At 49.3% G+C, this 15,649-nt stretch overlaps 1 protein-coding gene across 1 annotated transcript in view; it reads right to left on the bottom strand.

Moving 5' to 3' along the window:
* Positions 1–15,649, bottom strand: part of DDB1 (damage specific DNA binding protein 1) — a 1,014,306-nt gene that overhangs the window by 635,719 nt on the left and 362,938 nt on the right. Inside the window, exons 12-14 of the mRNA XM_078680637.1 lie at positions 9,015–9,123; positions 8,588–8,766; positions 8,304–8,467 (exon numbers count right to left, since the gene is read on the bottom strand). Coding sequence (XP_078536763.1) covers positions 8,304–8,467; positions 8,588–8,766; positions 9,015–9,123 — 452 coding nt within the window. The remainder of the gene's footprint in view (positions 1–8,303; positions 8,468–8,587; positions 8,767–9,014; positions 9,124–15,649) is intronic.

Raw genomic sequence — 15,649 nt, 5'->3', positions numbered from 1 at the left:
CGGTGTTGTTTATTCATACATGGAAAAGTTCTGACAATGCTATATTGCGTTCCTGGAATCCCTACTTGTGATTTGCCGGCCCTCCTCGGAGGGGAGGGGCCTGTAGTTTTCACCTCGGTCACGCACCTCTCGACTCAGCTTCAAACCCCGGCGGGTGCAGCCGGGGCTGGGTTGAAAAGTTAAAGTTGAAAGTTTTTGCGCCGGTGCAGACAGCAGCGCCATCCCTCATCCGCGCCCTATAACGTCTGATCGCTGTTCTGATCTTCAATGCATGCAGGGCTTTTAGAGTGACACCTGGTGATACATTGGTGGCGAGGGGGCGGGGCGCCGAGGAGAAGGGGGTATTTGATCCCATTCCCAGACAGCGGAGCTTTGATCAGCTGGGTGAGACTGTAGCACCTCCGGGCAAACAGCCAAGGGGGAGGGGCTTTGAGCGAAGGCAGTTCAGGCCAGTGCTTCCGGGAAGACCGACAGGACACCCCTCAGCCACCCCCACCTACTGCGACTCGTCTATGTATACCAAGCCGCCGCTGAATTAAGACATACATACGCCTGGTCACCATATGCCACCGCTGAGATGACACATACTAGGCGCTTTACCAAGGCACTGCAGAAATAGATGGCGGTGCTTCACCAAGCCACAGTTTAGATTACAGACACACGCTGTATAACAGCATACACTGAGACAATCTATGCCTACGCCACAACCTTCAGTGTGAACAATACAACATGTGTGTTTTGTCCTACACCAAATCACTGCACGTGTTCTCCCCTCCCTCCGCTACAGTTTTCCCGCTCCAATGCTACTCTGAGGCGCGAGCGGCGGAAATTGTTCTTTGCAAAGTAACTGCTGAAAATACACGGAGAGCGGGAGGGGGGCGGGAAACAGACAGGGGGAAGAAGGCACGGAGGGAAACAAACAAAATACACGGAGAGCGGGAGGGGGCGGGAAACAGACAGGGGGAAGAAGGCACGGAGGGAAACAAACAAAATACACGGAGAGCGGGAGGGGGGCGGGAAACAGACAGGGGGAAGAAGGCACGGAGGGAAACAAACACGGGCTTACCTTCACTGCGAAGGATAGAAAATGGCGGACACAAGCTTCCGGATTTTGAGGATTTGTGGGCGTGGTTTTGCTGTCCTGAGTGACGGACGACGTCACAGGGCTAAAGAATGCAAAAAATCACGCCCCCAAATCCGAAAAAGACGGGGCTTGTTTGGAGTGACGCATCTCTCTTCCAATGGCTGGCCTCCGTTTAGGAAGCCAGCCAATGAAGGAGAGACAGGGCAGGGAGGCGGGACCTTTTGCGCTACTAAGAGTCATTAAATCTCCGGCCTAAGACTGCGCAAGCGCAGCCTTTTAGGCCTTCGACCTAAAAAGGGGTATCAGTGAGATTGGAGGAGAGAGCGAGATGGCCAAAAGCAGAAATGGAAGGGGAAATACAAATGTGAGGCACTTGACATGGCTACTGCAGCAAGTAAATATAGCCAGACATGCGCTAGACAGCTCAGTTGAATTAGAGATGACATCTCAGTTAAGGAATGGAACACGGGGGTGCTCTTCTGTGAATTACTGTACTGTTCCCTGGAAGCTGGCGAGCTCCCTGCACCTTCTGAGTACAGTGATAAGTAGTGTCAGTGGGCCCCCAAATGTGAGTCAAGACGTGCTCCATCTTTGCTGAGGGTCCCTGTCTTTATGTGCCCGACAGGTTCCACTGTGCATGCTAAACTAGTACACGCATGCTAGGATAAACTAAATGCTTCTGCACATTGAGGTTGCCAGGGAATGGTGAGCAGTAATGGTTCAGGTGTGACAAGTAATCCTTTATATATTTGGTTTCTCTACATTTAAAGAGACAGTGGGCAGTCGGAGTTTCAGACTCCTCTCCCTTGAGCCAGTGGAAGTTGCCCTTGCAATGAGCTCTTTCCCAGATTCTGAGAGACGAATCCAAGGTCACCAGATCACAGAAAGCCAATTCTTTTGAAAAGCATGCTGCATGCATTAAAATAAAATAAAAACTTTCATAGCCCTGTGGGGGTTGCAGGAGGCAGTAGCAGGATGATGGGTGAGCATTGTGCAGGCATCAATTGGCACGCCTCGGCAGACACACACCCTCAGATTCAACCCCGAGTCTCTGCTTCTCCAGTTATTATATTTTTTAGCCAGGAGGCTTCCAGTGCAGCTGCTGGTAATTCTAGGCCTGTGACAGGCAACCCAGGGACTTGAGTGCAGCCTGATCGGTTCTGCATCTGTGAAGCAGAACTGCAGGGCGTGGAACACAGGAAGGGTGCTCGGGGATGGGTCAGAAGGTACAGGTCTTCTCACTGAGCCTCCCCCTGGGCACGGGAAACCTAGTGATTAGGGAAAGTCTTACAGTCGTGTGTGGCAGCCAGGATGAGACAGCATCCCCGGCACACACACAGTACTTCACAGGTCTTTAAAAGACCATTTGCTTCTTAATGAGGCATTGTTATTTCTCACCCCTTCAGCTCCACTCTGCCTATTTCTGGAAGAATCAGCCGTTCCCCCCCTCACACCCACCGAAAAAAATTCTTAGCCCCCTCAAAGCCTGCCCCCCCCCCCCGACCCCCAAAATTTGGCTCTAGCTGCGCTACTGTGTGTAAATACACAGTGGCACATTTTCAGTCGTGGAGGAGAGTAAAATTAAGCTTATTTACATAGTGAAGGTTTTCAACATCATTGCCATACCATCAACGCATTTCTTTTTTCACTCCTACGTTTGTAATTGAAAGAGGCCCACTTCACCTTTCATCCCAAATAGGCAGACAAAAGCACAGTTTCAAACATGGTAAAATAAATGCTAAATAAATTAGCAACAGTGAAACATGCAGCCATGCCAGGACACTACAAAACTTCTGAGTTACAGTGAGTTTTGTACACAACCGGCACCCACTGACTGTGGCAGCTGCCGATCGCGTGCTGTCTCATGGAATTAATTAAGCACACCCACACAGTCAGTGGCTGCATTGCAGCACCGCTCTCTCACTTACTTCTTTAAATTGGAGTATCTCGAGCTCGAGCCACTGCAGGAATAACAGATTGCCGCGTGTCTCCTCAGAGAGTCCTGCACTGAGATGTTGCTGGAAAAAATAAAGCCTGTCTTCCACCTCGTGGGGTTTTGAGGTAGCTTAAAGTGCAACACATTTTATAAATGTACACAATTCTGGAAACTAACAAGTTCCTTAAACACCTGAAGCCTGATGGTGGAATTTATGTAATCAAGTGGCGAGCATTTTTTGTTAAAGGCTATACCCACAGGCCAAAGTTGGTGCCCAATTAGAAGTAGCTTAGTTTTGCGGTGCGCTAATCCTGATTTGTGGTGCTTCCTACTGTCCTTTTGAATGTACAGTGGAGGATTTAACATCAGCCATTTACTCATCGCTTTTACTAAGTTTTCGACGTGGTTCTGCTCACCATTTTATGTTTGCAAGTCATGATTTCTTCTGTTTATGGGTTCGGCCGGGTATGACTGTACTTCGACTGACGGGTTGGATAGCAGTGTCTTATGCAAATGAAAAGTCCTTCAACAATGACCCGGCTGGGCACGTCATTATTCCCTGCACATTTTATTAGCTGTAGTAAGAAAACAAACTATCTACTCGTTAAATAATGGTCTTTTTAAAGGGCTGTGAGGTGCTCAGTTGGGGCTGCAGTAAGACAGACTGCAGACCACAACAGCTCCTCTCCCTCCCACTTGAGCCAGGCAGGGGGCCTCGTGTTGATCTGGCCCTTGGGCCATTCACACCTCGGCTCCCCATGTGCAGACTGAGTGTTTTCCCCTGACACCTCTGCGCCAGGCCACCACAGGCAGGCCAATGGAATGCTTTGGCTCCACCAAGTGGCCAAAAGGCGCTACAACTATGAAAATCAGTGACACTCGGTTTAAACCAGGTCAGTTGATTTTCATTCGGTAGTGTTTTCTCGGGTACAGTTATTATAAACCGAATTCCGGAAAGCCTAGGTATAATAGAAGACAGGTCAGATTCAAGCTTGCTGCAGGCAATGTGTTTTTTAATATCATTTGAATCCAAATTAAAACGCGGCCTAGCAGACCACAGAACAGGCCGAGAATCAGCCAAAAAACGGGCCCACACACTGTCCTGTCAGGCCAGCCGTTCGGCCACTGCCTGCTTGTCCTAGAGACCAGTCTGGCTTGGATTCTACCTCCGCTCTCTACGACTAGCCGCAGTCATAGACACGGGAGACAAGCCAGTGACCTCTACAGCGATTGAGGACGGGAAGCCCCTCTCGTCGCTATGCATTATCTATCTCCCTGGGCGGCTGCTGCGGCTGGAGCTTCAGTAGCGGCTTCAACACGGCAGAAGGAGAGCTACGCACGGCCTAACACTCCTCCTCCCTTGCCCGCCCAACCAGCGGGTGGAGGACCCGAGGGTCAGCCGGAGGTATGTTGGGGACGAACATTTGGGGAACCTAGTGGTGAAGGATAGACGGACAAGCTCCCCCCCTTGTACAGTGGGCATCACAGGGGAGCGGGAGCATCCCAGTAACAATGTTCACCAGCCGGGGGGTGCGGGCCCTCCATGCTGCTCCCGCAGTCACTGTCTAGATGGTCCACGGAAGCAGCAACCGCATTTTTGAGGATGGGTCCCAACCCGGTGCCTGTGGAACAAGGGAGGCTGGCAGCGGCCACTGTATTGACAACTTTCCAGATAGAGGGGGTGCAGCGGGTAACCGGATTGGTCGAAATATTAACGCCGGGGCAGTTTGCGACACCGACGAGAGAGTCGAACCCTGTGGCAGCACCCGCATACACGAGGGACGCCATCCAGAGAGAGGGACCAGTGTCTTCGACAAAAACAGTATCCGTTTCACCAGCAGCCGCATAAATGATGGACGTCGTTCCAGTAGAGGTGCCTCTGTCCTCAGTGAGGGCACTATCGGAAGTAGCAGCCCCCACACAGGTGAGGAGTACTCGTCCGAGAGAAGGACAGCAACCGACCACAGTAGCCATAGTGACAGCACCACGATTGATGAGGGACCCATGTCCGGTTACGGTTCTCAGGACAGGGCCACCTTGTTGAACGAAATGACAGGAGAACCGGAGCAAGGGGAGTTAGTGTTGCAGACCAGTGGTGGATTCCCACCGCTCCCTCCTTTTCTGAACAAGCATTCCTGACCAAGGATACCCTGGTCCGCAACCATCAGTTGCAGGTTTCGGCGTCCCTTGGAGAGTGTTGCGCCACCAACAGGGAGTCTGCAACAGACATGCTTCCAGAGCAAATGGTGAGCCTCAGGGAGGGGAGGGGGTAACGGCTGGTTTAACGTGAAGGGATATGTCCAGTGGCGTGGTTTTTCTACGAGTCGAATTTATCAGCAGATGGCCTATACCATCCCACAGGAATTACTGAAAACCGTAACTTGAAGAACCTGTTCACAACCTCTTTTTCCTTCTTTCATTTAGTTGCTTCCCTGTGAAATGGATCAAAAATAAGAGGCCCGCAAGTGGTGTGCGCGCGCGCCACAGCGAGACATGTGGTTTCAATTATCGCACCGTGTCTGGGCACGATAATTGAAATCACATGACGGCCGGTGCGCGTAATAGATACCAATAGGCCGTGGGCGGAGCAATGCGCCCGCCTTTGGCCAATTGCATGCAGTCTTTCATAAAAAGACGCGCGCAAAGGCCAACAGTGTAGCCCAAAAGGAATCGCACACGCACGAGCGTGTGCGATTCCTAGCTCAGTTTTCAAATCCCCCTACAAAAAGTCTCTCACTGCACGAGCAGTGCTGCGCACTGCACCGCTAAGCGCAAGACCTAAAAACAAGTAAGCAAGAATAAAAGCCTACCAACACATGGGCTGTGCAGCAGATAAAACTGACTGTGGGAGTGGCACAGGCCACAGCTGCGCCCTTTCCTGGGGTTCAATCCGCCCTCAGGACAGGAAATGTTGGCAGCTCCAGCACAGAACACACCAGAGAACAGTCCACCTTAAGTTGCTTACCCCAGAGAAAGGCACAATAAACACACAGCCCTACAGTGCTGAATAAAAGAAGCCTCTTTGTCTCCTCAAAAGCGGTAAGGCTAGCCTAATTATGCTAATAAATCGTCGATAGCTGGCAAACACAGTCATCGGAAGGCAGCCATCTTGTTCGGCGAGCCCCTTCAAAGGAGGGGCTAGTCTTGAAAAAACTGAAAGCCTTTTATGGCTAAAAAGAACACTGGTCCGATAAGGGCTGCCTTATTATCACTATACGACTTGGGACAGACAAATCATATTTTGGACTGCTAGGTTCACACCTCTTAAGTATTGCCTGTAAGCAAGGAGTTTGAATGAATCAACTGGTTCCAAAGATTTTGTCCCTTAGCTCACACAGTGGTGTTAGCATGTCGGAGTGGCAGATTGCCAAATTGGTACAATTTTATATCGTAAGGCTAAAGTAACTTTTTCTCCTTCATAGGGGAGGATAGAGTTGGCGGTCAGAAAAGCTTCCACACCACAATAGAAAGAACTGGGATAGTTCAGAGCAAGAAAGATGGGACGGACTTTCGGTTCCCAATATTGGTTGTAAAAATAATTCAAGCTAGCCGGTTAAGATTGGGTCTTCTTCCAGACTTTCTGGGACTCCAAAATATGCACTGATTGAAATGCAGTGCCTGCAACAAGTGCATATATGCCCTCATTTACCTATAGGCAGATTGTGACAATACACAGAGCCTTAAAGAACAGGACTAGCGCCAAATAGCAGGCCTCTAGGGTGTGCAGATATTCTTGGTAACTTATCAGACTCTAGGTCAGTATCCTATGTATGGATCCCTAAATTACCACTCTTCCAGCTGGGCCTCTTGCAGGGGCAAATTGATCTTGGGAGGTATTGTCACAATCTCCCTAACCTCCATCTTAGTGCTAAAGACAACCAAGAGCAAATCCGAACAGAGGAAGGATAGCAGTATGGTATTGAGCCCTGAATTTGGATCGGAGGTACAAGAAGCAAGCTGAGTCAACTGAAGATGCAACTATTCCTAATCCGAGAAAGTCTGAAGCACAGCTCGAATGAAATGTACCACCTGGGCTGGTGGTAGTGATCCTGCAGCACCCTGTAGCTGTAAATTTACCAGAGTCCCCAGTGCAAGAGTGTAACCTTTCAAAATAAAAAAAAATATGGGAGAAAGAAGGGCAGTGGCAGATTTTACACACTCTGGTATTGCACAGGTTTTCGCATGACCCCTACCGGATAAGATTTTGTCTAGTAATCAAACAGAAGGCAGGATCTGTTTGTACCAGTGTTTTATTTCGGCCACCTGTTCTTCAAGGACTTCGGAGGGGGAGTTGGATCACGTCTAGGCAGTGGGAAAGGCAGCCCTTTTCTACTTTAAAAAATGCTTCTTAGTCACATACCCAGTGGCCTTCGCCCTCTCGCTAAACTCCTTCATTGAGTAAAAGGAGCCCAGGCATGCTTGACCTCTCTGTGAAATAAGCCGGGAGCACTACACTCAAGAAGAGTGACCAGGTCAATCCACAAGCTGCAAAAGCAGCTGATGACCGAGAATGAGACTTGACCAAGTGGGACAATGAAATCACTTTAGCAAACAAGGTTGTGGTTCCCACACTTCTTACGTCTAAAAAAACCCAACAAAAACAGTATAGCAGAAAGAGGGTGACCGGTACAAAGGAAAATATTTACTGTGCATCCAAGCACTTTTCACCATTCCCCACAGTTATCAGAGCCATTAGCGGGGAGCCTGTGAGGATGAGCCGCACAAAAGGAGAGGGCAGAGTCTGAAAGGTGTGCCTCAGTGATTTATGGTGGTCAGTATCATGCCTTGTTTCTGAGCCTCAATTTTCTTCTCGACTCCTCTTCCGAACATCTCCAAATTAGGAGGATTGAGTATGGTAGAGCACAGACATAAGTTTGCTACAAAAAGACCTCATGCTTATGGTTGCCAACAAGTAAGCAACAAACAGCAGATTATCAAAAAGAAGATAATGATATTACACAGGAAAAAGAATAACTGCACTGCTCAGTAGAGTCCAGTGTACGGATGTACTCAGTATGCATGCTATCACATCGGCAAAGCTTTACTGAACAGCTGTCCATAATACCATTTGGGGGAAAGGTAACTCACGGCTTGAGAATGTAGGAAGGAGGTATAAGCAGTAATAATATTGTGGGACGATTACTTAAAAGAACAAAGTTAAGACGAGAATACGAGAGAATGTGACCTGGAAAACAGGAGAGCAAGGTTAGGGAAATATTGCAGGAAATAGAACAGACTTGTCACTCCCGCAGTTAACTCCTGCAGGTGGTATATCTTCCATACCTCCTCCAAGCATTTCTTTGTGGAGCAGCTCGAAGGATGGTAGCTTCAGGATACGAGCAGAAATGTCGGTCCAGAGGCCGATGGCACAGAGTGGGGACATTCCATTACTGTCCCCCAAGGGAGTGATGTCCAGGCAGGCCACTTCATGCTCCATCTCTGTGTAACTTGGAACAAAGAAAAAAAACAGATGAGCGATAAAATAATTGCTTGAGTTGAGAAGGAAAAGTGTAACAAACTAGCATGAACTAACAATTCTGAATCTCACTTTTTTCAATTTACCACACCTGATCTGCTTCAGTTGTTGCGGGTGGATCTCCAAATAGTATAGGGCTCGGCCTACCGCCACAACCACCTGTCGGCTGTTACACGAGGCTACACTGATCTTCTTCCCTTTGGGTTCTTTCCACTCACTCATCAGAGCTTTGGGCTCCTGGCTGACAAGTCGTACAGAGGCAGATGTAATCTGCAGGAAAAAACAAGGGTAGTGAAATTAATAGGGAGTGGAGTTAAACCAAACTGATCAACTGAGTAGGCTGCTGCCAAACAATATTAGGAAGCAGCAAGTCTTGCATTGTATGTGTGGTATTGGCAATCCATTGAAGGAGACCCCGCCAAACTCTTCAAGGGACCCTGCAAAACTGTACTCAGAATCTGGTACACTTCAAATAATGAGCAACATGGAAAGTTGCCTACCAAAACTCAATTTCTTACCTGTATCAGCTGCTGATGGGCCACATTGCCACAAAAAAAAGTTTGTTGGTCATCCACAAAACCACTCAACTCCGTTTCTTCTACCTCTTCCCCATTCAACATAAGAACTCTGAAGAAGAAAACAAATAAACTGAGAAGCAATTCACGGTCAAGCAATAAATCAAGAAATAAATAAAGGTCAAATTTAAAACCTTTGATCTGTCAATAAGGAAAAGTTACTTGGTGTAGTGATATTCATATATGCTTTCTTCATTATGTGGAGAATATCCATACAATAGCAAGAGGGGGGACTGGAGTACTTAATGACAGCATAGCACAGTATTGGTTTGCTCCTTAAAGAAATATAACAGCAAGATACATGCTACTGTCTTATCCATCCCAGGCTTCCTGGGATTCAGAACTTGAGTGATTTACACTCCTTCCCCATCAAAAGTTAAAAGTTTATATATCAATGTGAAATCAGTGTATGGTTCTGAACAACAAGTCACTTACCTTCGGTAGAGAAATAGGTTAGTTATAGACTTCTTACCTTAAAATGTCCCCCCGGCGTCAGTCTGGCACTGGAGAATATTTTCTCAGCAGTACCCCTGCGTGTTGGTAGGAGGAGTCAGTCGACTGCGTCAGTCGTCGTTGTAGCTGGGATGACATTGCGGTGCCTACATAAATGTCGCCCTTGCGTGCTGATGTCAGTTCTGACCCTACTTTCCACGCCAGAAGCACAGAGCCTTGCAAGACATTGACCACTGATGCACCACAACTAGGGCACTGTATGGGAGTCCCTAAATTTAGAAGTCAGAAAGAAGTGCGGGCAGGATGGGTGGGGTAGTAAGGAAACTATACCTAAAGTATGTCTCTTACAAATACATCATGACCGAAGGTAATTAACTTGTTCATCTGAAAGAGACCATTAATTATAGAGGAACAAGTTACTCACCTTCGGTAACGATATATCTGTAAGAAACATTAGTTAGTTATAGATTCCTTACCTTAGAATTACCCCCAGGTGTCAGACTGGATCCAGAATGTTTTTCGTCAGCAGTACATCTACGCGTTGGAAGGTGGCGTCGGTCAGCTCCACGTTCGACGTTGGCATCATGTCGCCAGGATGACGTCGCGGTAGCTACTTAGACGCCGCCCTCGCATGCTGACGTCAGTTCTGTAGATGACTTTACACACCAGAAACGCAGAGTCATACAAGACACTGACCACTGGTGCACAAAACTACGGCCCTGAAAGGATATCCTTAAACCTAGAAATCAGTTTGCATAACGGGGAGGATAGGTGGGGCGGAAATGAATCTGTTACTAACTAGTGTTTTACAGATATATCGTTACCAAAGCTAAGTAACTTGTTCATCTGAAAGAAACATGTTAGTTATAGATTCCTTACCTTAGAATAGATACCCCAGCAATACCAACCCCGGAGGTGGGTCTGCGAACTAATATTACACCAGAAAATCCTGGAGAACAGAACGGCAAAAGAAGCCTTTCCTCCGGACTTGGCTGTCCAGGCAGTAGTGTTTCGGAAAGGTGTGCAATGATGCCCACGAAGCTGCCTGACAGATGACATTTAGAGGAACTCCTCGCCCTAAAGCAGTATTGGCTGCCGTCGCCCTGGTGGAATGGGCGAGCAGCCCCACTGGAGGCTCCTTCGCCAGAGAATAACATGTCTTGATACACAAAACGACCCATCGAGAGATAGTCCGTTTGTGTATGGCCCGACCTTTTTTTAGCACCCACGTAGCCAACAAAGAACTGGTCATCCACCCGGAACGGTTTTGTGAGGTCCAAGTAAAAAGACAGCGCACGTTTTGAGTCCAGACAATGGAGCCTCTCGGCCTCTTTGGAAGGATGCAGAAGCGGAAAGAAGGCGGGCAAAGTGATGGTCTGCCCAATGAGAAAGGCAGTGACAACCTTTGGAAGAAAGGATGGACGGGTCCGAAGGACAACTTTGTCCAGATGCCCAGTAAGAAAAGTAGGCTTTGAAGAAAGAGCCTGGAGCTCACTCACTGATCTAGCAGAGGTGATGGCTACCAGGAATGAAGTTTTGAGAGTTAAAAGCCTCAAAGGACAGTTGTGAAGTGTCTCAAAGGGAGCGCACATTAAATAAGTCAAAACCAGATTCAAGTCCCACTGAGGCATAATGAAAGGAATAGGAAGAAAGAGAGGAGTTATGCCTTTCAAGAAACGATTAACAACCGGGGACTTGAAAAGAGAAGGCTGAAATGGGCAAGAGATAGCCCTAGATAGTGCCCAGAGCAGAGCCCTGCTGGGCCAAAGAAAGGAAGAACAAGAGAACTTCAGAAAGAGGGGCGGAGAGGGGATCCACAGCCTTTGCTGTGCACTATGTCACAAATTTGTTCCACCGACAGGTGTATACCATCTTAGTGGGGGACGCCTGGCTGCTAAGATTACATCGCAGACTTCAGGAGGCAGGTCAAACGACGTCAACTGCCGCTGCTCAATCTCCACGCAAGGAGGTGGAGGCTGGACAGGTTCGGGTGAAGGACCGTCCCCTGCTGCTACAACAGAAGATCCTCCCGAAGAGGCAGTCTGATAGGAGGATCGATGGCCATGTTGAGCAGCTCGGGATACCAGACTCTTTGTGCCCAATCCGGAGCCACAAGAATGACTTGGACCCAGTCGCTTCTGATTTTTTTCAGCACTCTGCGCAGAAGTAGTTTAGGCGGAAAGGTATACAACAGACTGCAACTCTACTCTCTACGAAAAGCGCTGCCTAGCGAGTGCCGCCTTGGAAATTCCAACGTGCAGAATTGCTGACATTGCGCGTTCTCTTCGATGGCGAATAGATCTAACCAAGGCTCTCCCCACTGTTAAAAGAGACCTTGCACCACCTTTGAGTGAAGATTCTATTTGTGATCCATCATGCAGCAGCGGCTGAGTTAGTCTGCCCTGGCATTCAGGGAACCTGCCAGGTGCTGAACCACCAGGGAAATCCAGATGTTTCAGCCATGTTCAGAGGCGCAGGGCCTCCTGAAAAAGGGTCCACGACACCACCCTGCCCAGTTTGTTGCAGTACCACATGGCGGTGGTGTTGTCCGTGAACACTTACACTACTCTTGAAGGACATAGGGAAGGAATTACTTCAGTGCAAGACGAATCGCCCAGAGCTTGATGTGGAGCCAGGACTCGACCAGAGGCGTCTGATCTCCACCTCTCCCAAGTGGCCGTACCCTCCCAGAGGGTAGCATCAGTCATTACTGTGTGGTCTGGTTGGGGAAGGGAGAGGGAGCTGCTGTTGACCCAATCCTGGTTTGTGAGCCACTACTGCAATTGACGAGCAGTGCCCTCAGAGATCTGGACACAATCGGACAGATTGCCCTGATGTTGCACCCACTGGAACTTCAGGTCCCACTGCCGAGCCTGCATATGCCACCAGGCATGATCGACCAGCAGGTTTCAGGAGGCCATGAGGCCCAGCAGCCTCAGGGTCATTCTGATCGGAACCAGAGACAGAGGCTGAAAGACCAGAATCATAGCTTCAATATGCCCGGACTAGCTGTTCGGGACGATCGACCCGAAACCGCATTGTGTCCAGAACTGCTCCGATGAAGAGGAGCTTCTGAGAGGGAATCAGGTGTGACTTTGGCACATTGATAGAAAACCCCAGCGAATGCAGGAGGTCAGCCATAGTTTGGAGGTGAAGACGAATGCCTGTGGCGAGCCCTCCTTTAACAGCCAGTCGTGAGATAGAGGTAAACTGGAACCCCTGATCAGAGCAGATGAGCTGCGACCACCGCAATCACTTTCGTGAGAATCCGAGGGGCACGGTTAAGGCCAAAAGGGAGCATAGTGAACTGAAAATGCTTGCGGCCTATAGTGAACTGTAGGTAGCATCTGTGGGCTGGCAGGATGGGGATGTGGAAATAGGTGTCAAACGCCACTATCCAACTCCAGAGTCAAGGGCAGATGGGACCTAAGCCAATGTTAGCATTTTGAATTTCTCCTTACGAAGGAAGCGATTCAGAGCCCTGAGGTCTAGAGTAGGAAGCAGGCTTTTGTTCTTTGTGGGTACTAGAAAGTAGCGGGAATAGAAACCACAATCTACGCGCAGGAACCCTCTCGATAGCCACTTTGGACAAGACAACAGACTTCCTGGTGGAGAAGCGCCAAATGATCTCCGACATGCGATCGAAAGACAGTGGCATGGAGGGTGGGGTAGTCTCGAAGTGGAGGGAGTAGCCCCTTCGGACTATTAGCAAAACCCACCTGTCCGACGTGGTGGTTTGCCAGTGAGGAAGGTGATGGCGAATCCTGCAGCCCACTGGTGGCCCTGAAAGGTCGAACTAGAAAGGCTTGGAGGCTCCTGCAAGGGGGAAAAGGGTGGACTGACCTGTTCACTGGTTCCCAGACACACGTCCGCAGCCATGCAGAGGCTGGGCAGCTTGTAGAAAACGGTGGCTGGACTGGGTCGCAACGTGGTTGGTTACCCCTTCCGTAGCCACAAAAGGGGCAAAAAGCAGACTGAGGTGGACGGGAAGACGCAGCCAAGCCCAAGGATCTGGCCCTAGCCCGAGAATCCTTAAAGTGCTCCAGCGCAGAGTCTGCTTTGTCGCCGAAATGGCGACATCCATTGAAGGGCATGTCCAGCAAAGTTGACTTGACATCCCCTGAAAAGCCAGACGTCCTCAACCTGGCGTAGCGCCTAAGGGCTATCGACGTGGTAATCATTCTGCCTAATGAGTTGGTGGCATCCAGTCGACATCGAATCTTGAATTTAGCTGCGTCCCTCCCATCTGCCATTGCTTGGGAGAGAACGTCCCGGGCCTCCTACAGGAACTGAGGCAGCACTTGTGCAAACGTATCCCAAATAGTATAGGAGTATCGGCCCAAGAGGCATGCAGTATTCACAGTCCGCAGTGCCAAGCTAGAGGACGAGAACATATGCTTCCCAAGATGATCCAGCTTTTCTCGATTTCCTGACTTTGGGAGCAGAAGGAAATGCGCCCTTGAAAGAAGAGGCTTGGGCCACCAAGCTCTCGGAGGAAAGGTGTTGGGTGAGGAAAACTGGGTCACCTAGAGTCGAGCCTCATCGGCAGTGGAGAAAAGACGGCTGCCACCACTCAGGGACCTCCCTGTCTATCCACATTCCGGGCAATACTGCATCGAGAGCAGTGGAACAGTATGGGCGGGGGAGAGTGATTGCTCCAACACGCTACAGGTTAATGGCTCGACTCGCCCAGCTCTGGTGGCTTCACTCAATACCTATTTTGTGTGTGGGAGCAAGGCCTACACCTGGCTGCCCAAGTAATGGGGAGGTACCTGTTATATTACTTGGTTGCTTCCCTTGACCTACACAGCCGATGCAACATACAACATCCAGAAGAGAGGTGTAGTTGACGCTGAAGACACAGCCGGACAAGAATTTGGAGGCTTTGCTAAAGGTATCCTCCCCTTTTGGGGCCCTATGGTCAATAGTCGCGATATTCGACACCTTACAAGAGTGGTAGAGGCCACCATCAACGTGACTGCCGGTGCTCTCAGTAACATCACTGCTGAACTTCAAGTGGACCGCCTCATGACTTTGCAGAACAGGATGGTTCTTGACATAATCCTAGCGGACCGTGGAGGAGTCTGTACATTGATCAAAACAAGCTGCTGTGTATACATACCTGATAATGCACCGGCAGTTTACCAAGCAATCCAGAAGCTCCATAAGATTACTTCCAACATCCATCAGGATGAGGGTTCATGGTCCCTAACCGGTTGGTTTTGGCGCCTGGTCTCTCAGCGGGGATGTAAGAAATTGATTTTCGTTGTCATCGCTGAAGCCGCATTCTTTTCTTGCTGCCTCTGTGTTCAATGTATGCCCGCTCTATGTGGCCTCTGTGCCACCTCTTTAGCGCTCAAACCAGTGAATTCACACCGCCAGAATGCCATGATGCTTCAGAAGGAGGTCCAGAATATGGTGATGACTAATAGTTGCCTCTGCATGGCAAAAGCAGGGACTGTTGAACTGTGCTTAAAATGACCATGAGACTCCATTTTGCTATGCTCTCAGCAACCTGGTAAAGAATTGCTTTTGTGTGTCTGTTGGAGCTTGCTTAACCCTCCCCGCTCCTTGTGGTTGAGCCGATTGAGAAGCTGCTTGTGTACCTCACCCCCGGTTGCGCCAGAGACTTAGCCGCATCCTGTCCACTGTTGGTAATTCAGCCTCCCACGACCAACGACTGTGCCCAGTGACCACGCCATCTGGGCACGGAAGTCAGACCCGATGAACATAGTGCAACCAGAGGCAGATGCTCCCTGGCCACGATTGCGCCATCCAAGACTGATGAGGAACTTGTCTGATGAGAACTTGTATTGTATAAAGGGGGTGGCTAGTGCTATAATTGTGCGTGCGCTGTGGAGTGAAGCAACAGTCTCCGTAGGATTGTCTTTGTGCCATTCTGGGACCCTGTCCTTAGCTCGAGCTAATAAAATAGCTTACTCCCCTCCATAGCTAAGTTGTCCCGGTCTCTTTGGTAATGCGACATTGAGGAGGAGAACCCGTAGATTCTAGGTGTCCCCTGCACCTGCTGGCTTTGACCCTCTCGGTGGGGAGGGATCCCCAAAAGCTGGTTCTACAGGTATTACAGTTTGAGCACATCCTGCTCCCATTCTGTCATAGTTGAT

This window comes from Lissotriton helveticus, chromosome 3_1, assembly GCF_964261635.1.
Source record: "Lissotriton helveticus chromosome 3_1, aLisHel1.1, whole genome shotgun sequence".
Classification (NCBI taxonomy): Eukaryota; Metazoa; Chordata; class Amphibia; order Caudata; family Salamandridae; genus Lissotriton; species Lissotriton helveticus.
The sequence above is the reverse complement of the archived record's forward strand: the minus strand, read 5'-3'. Positions and strand labels throughout refer to the sequence as shown.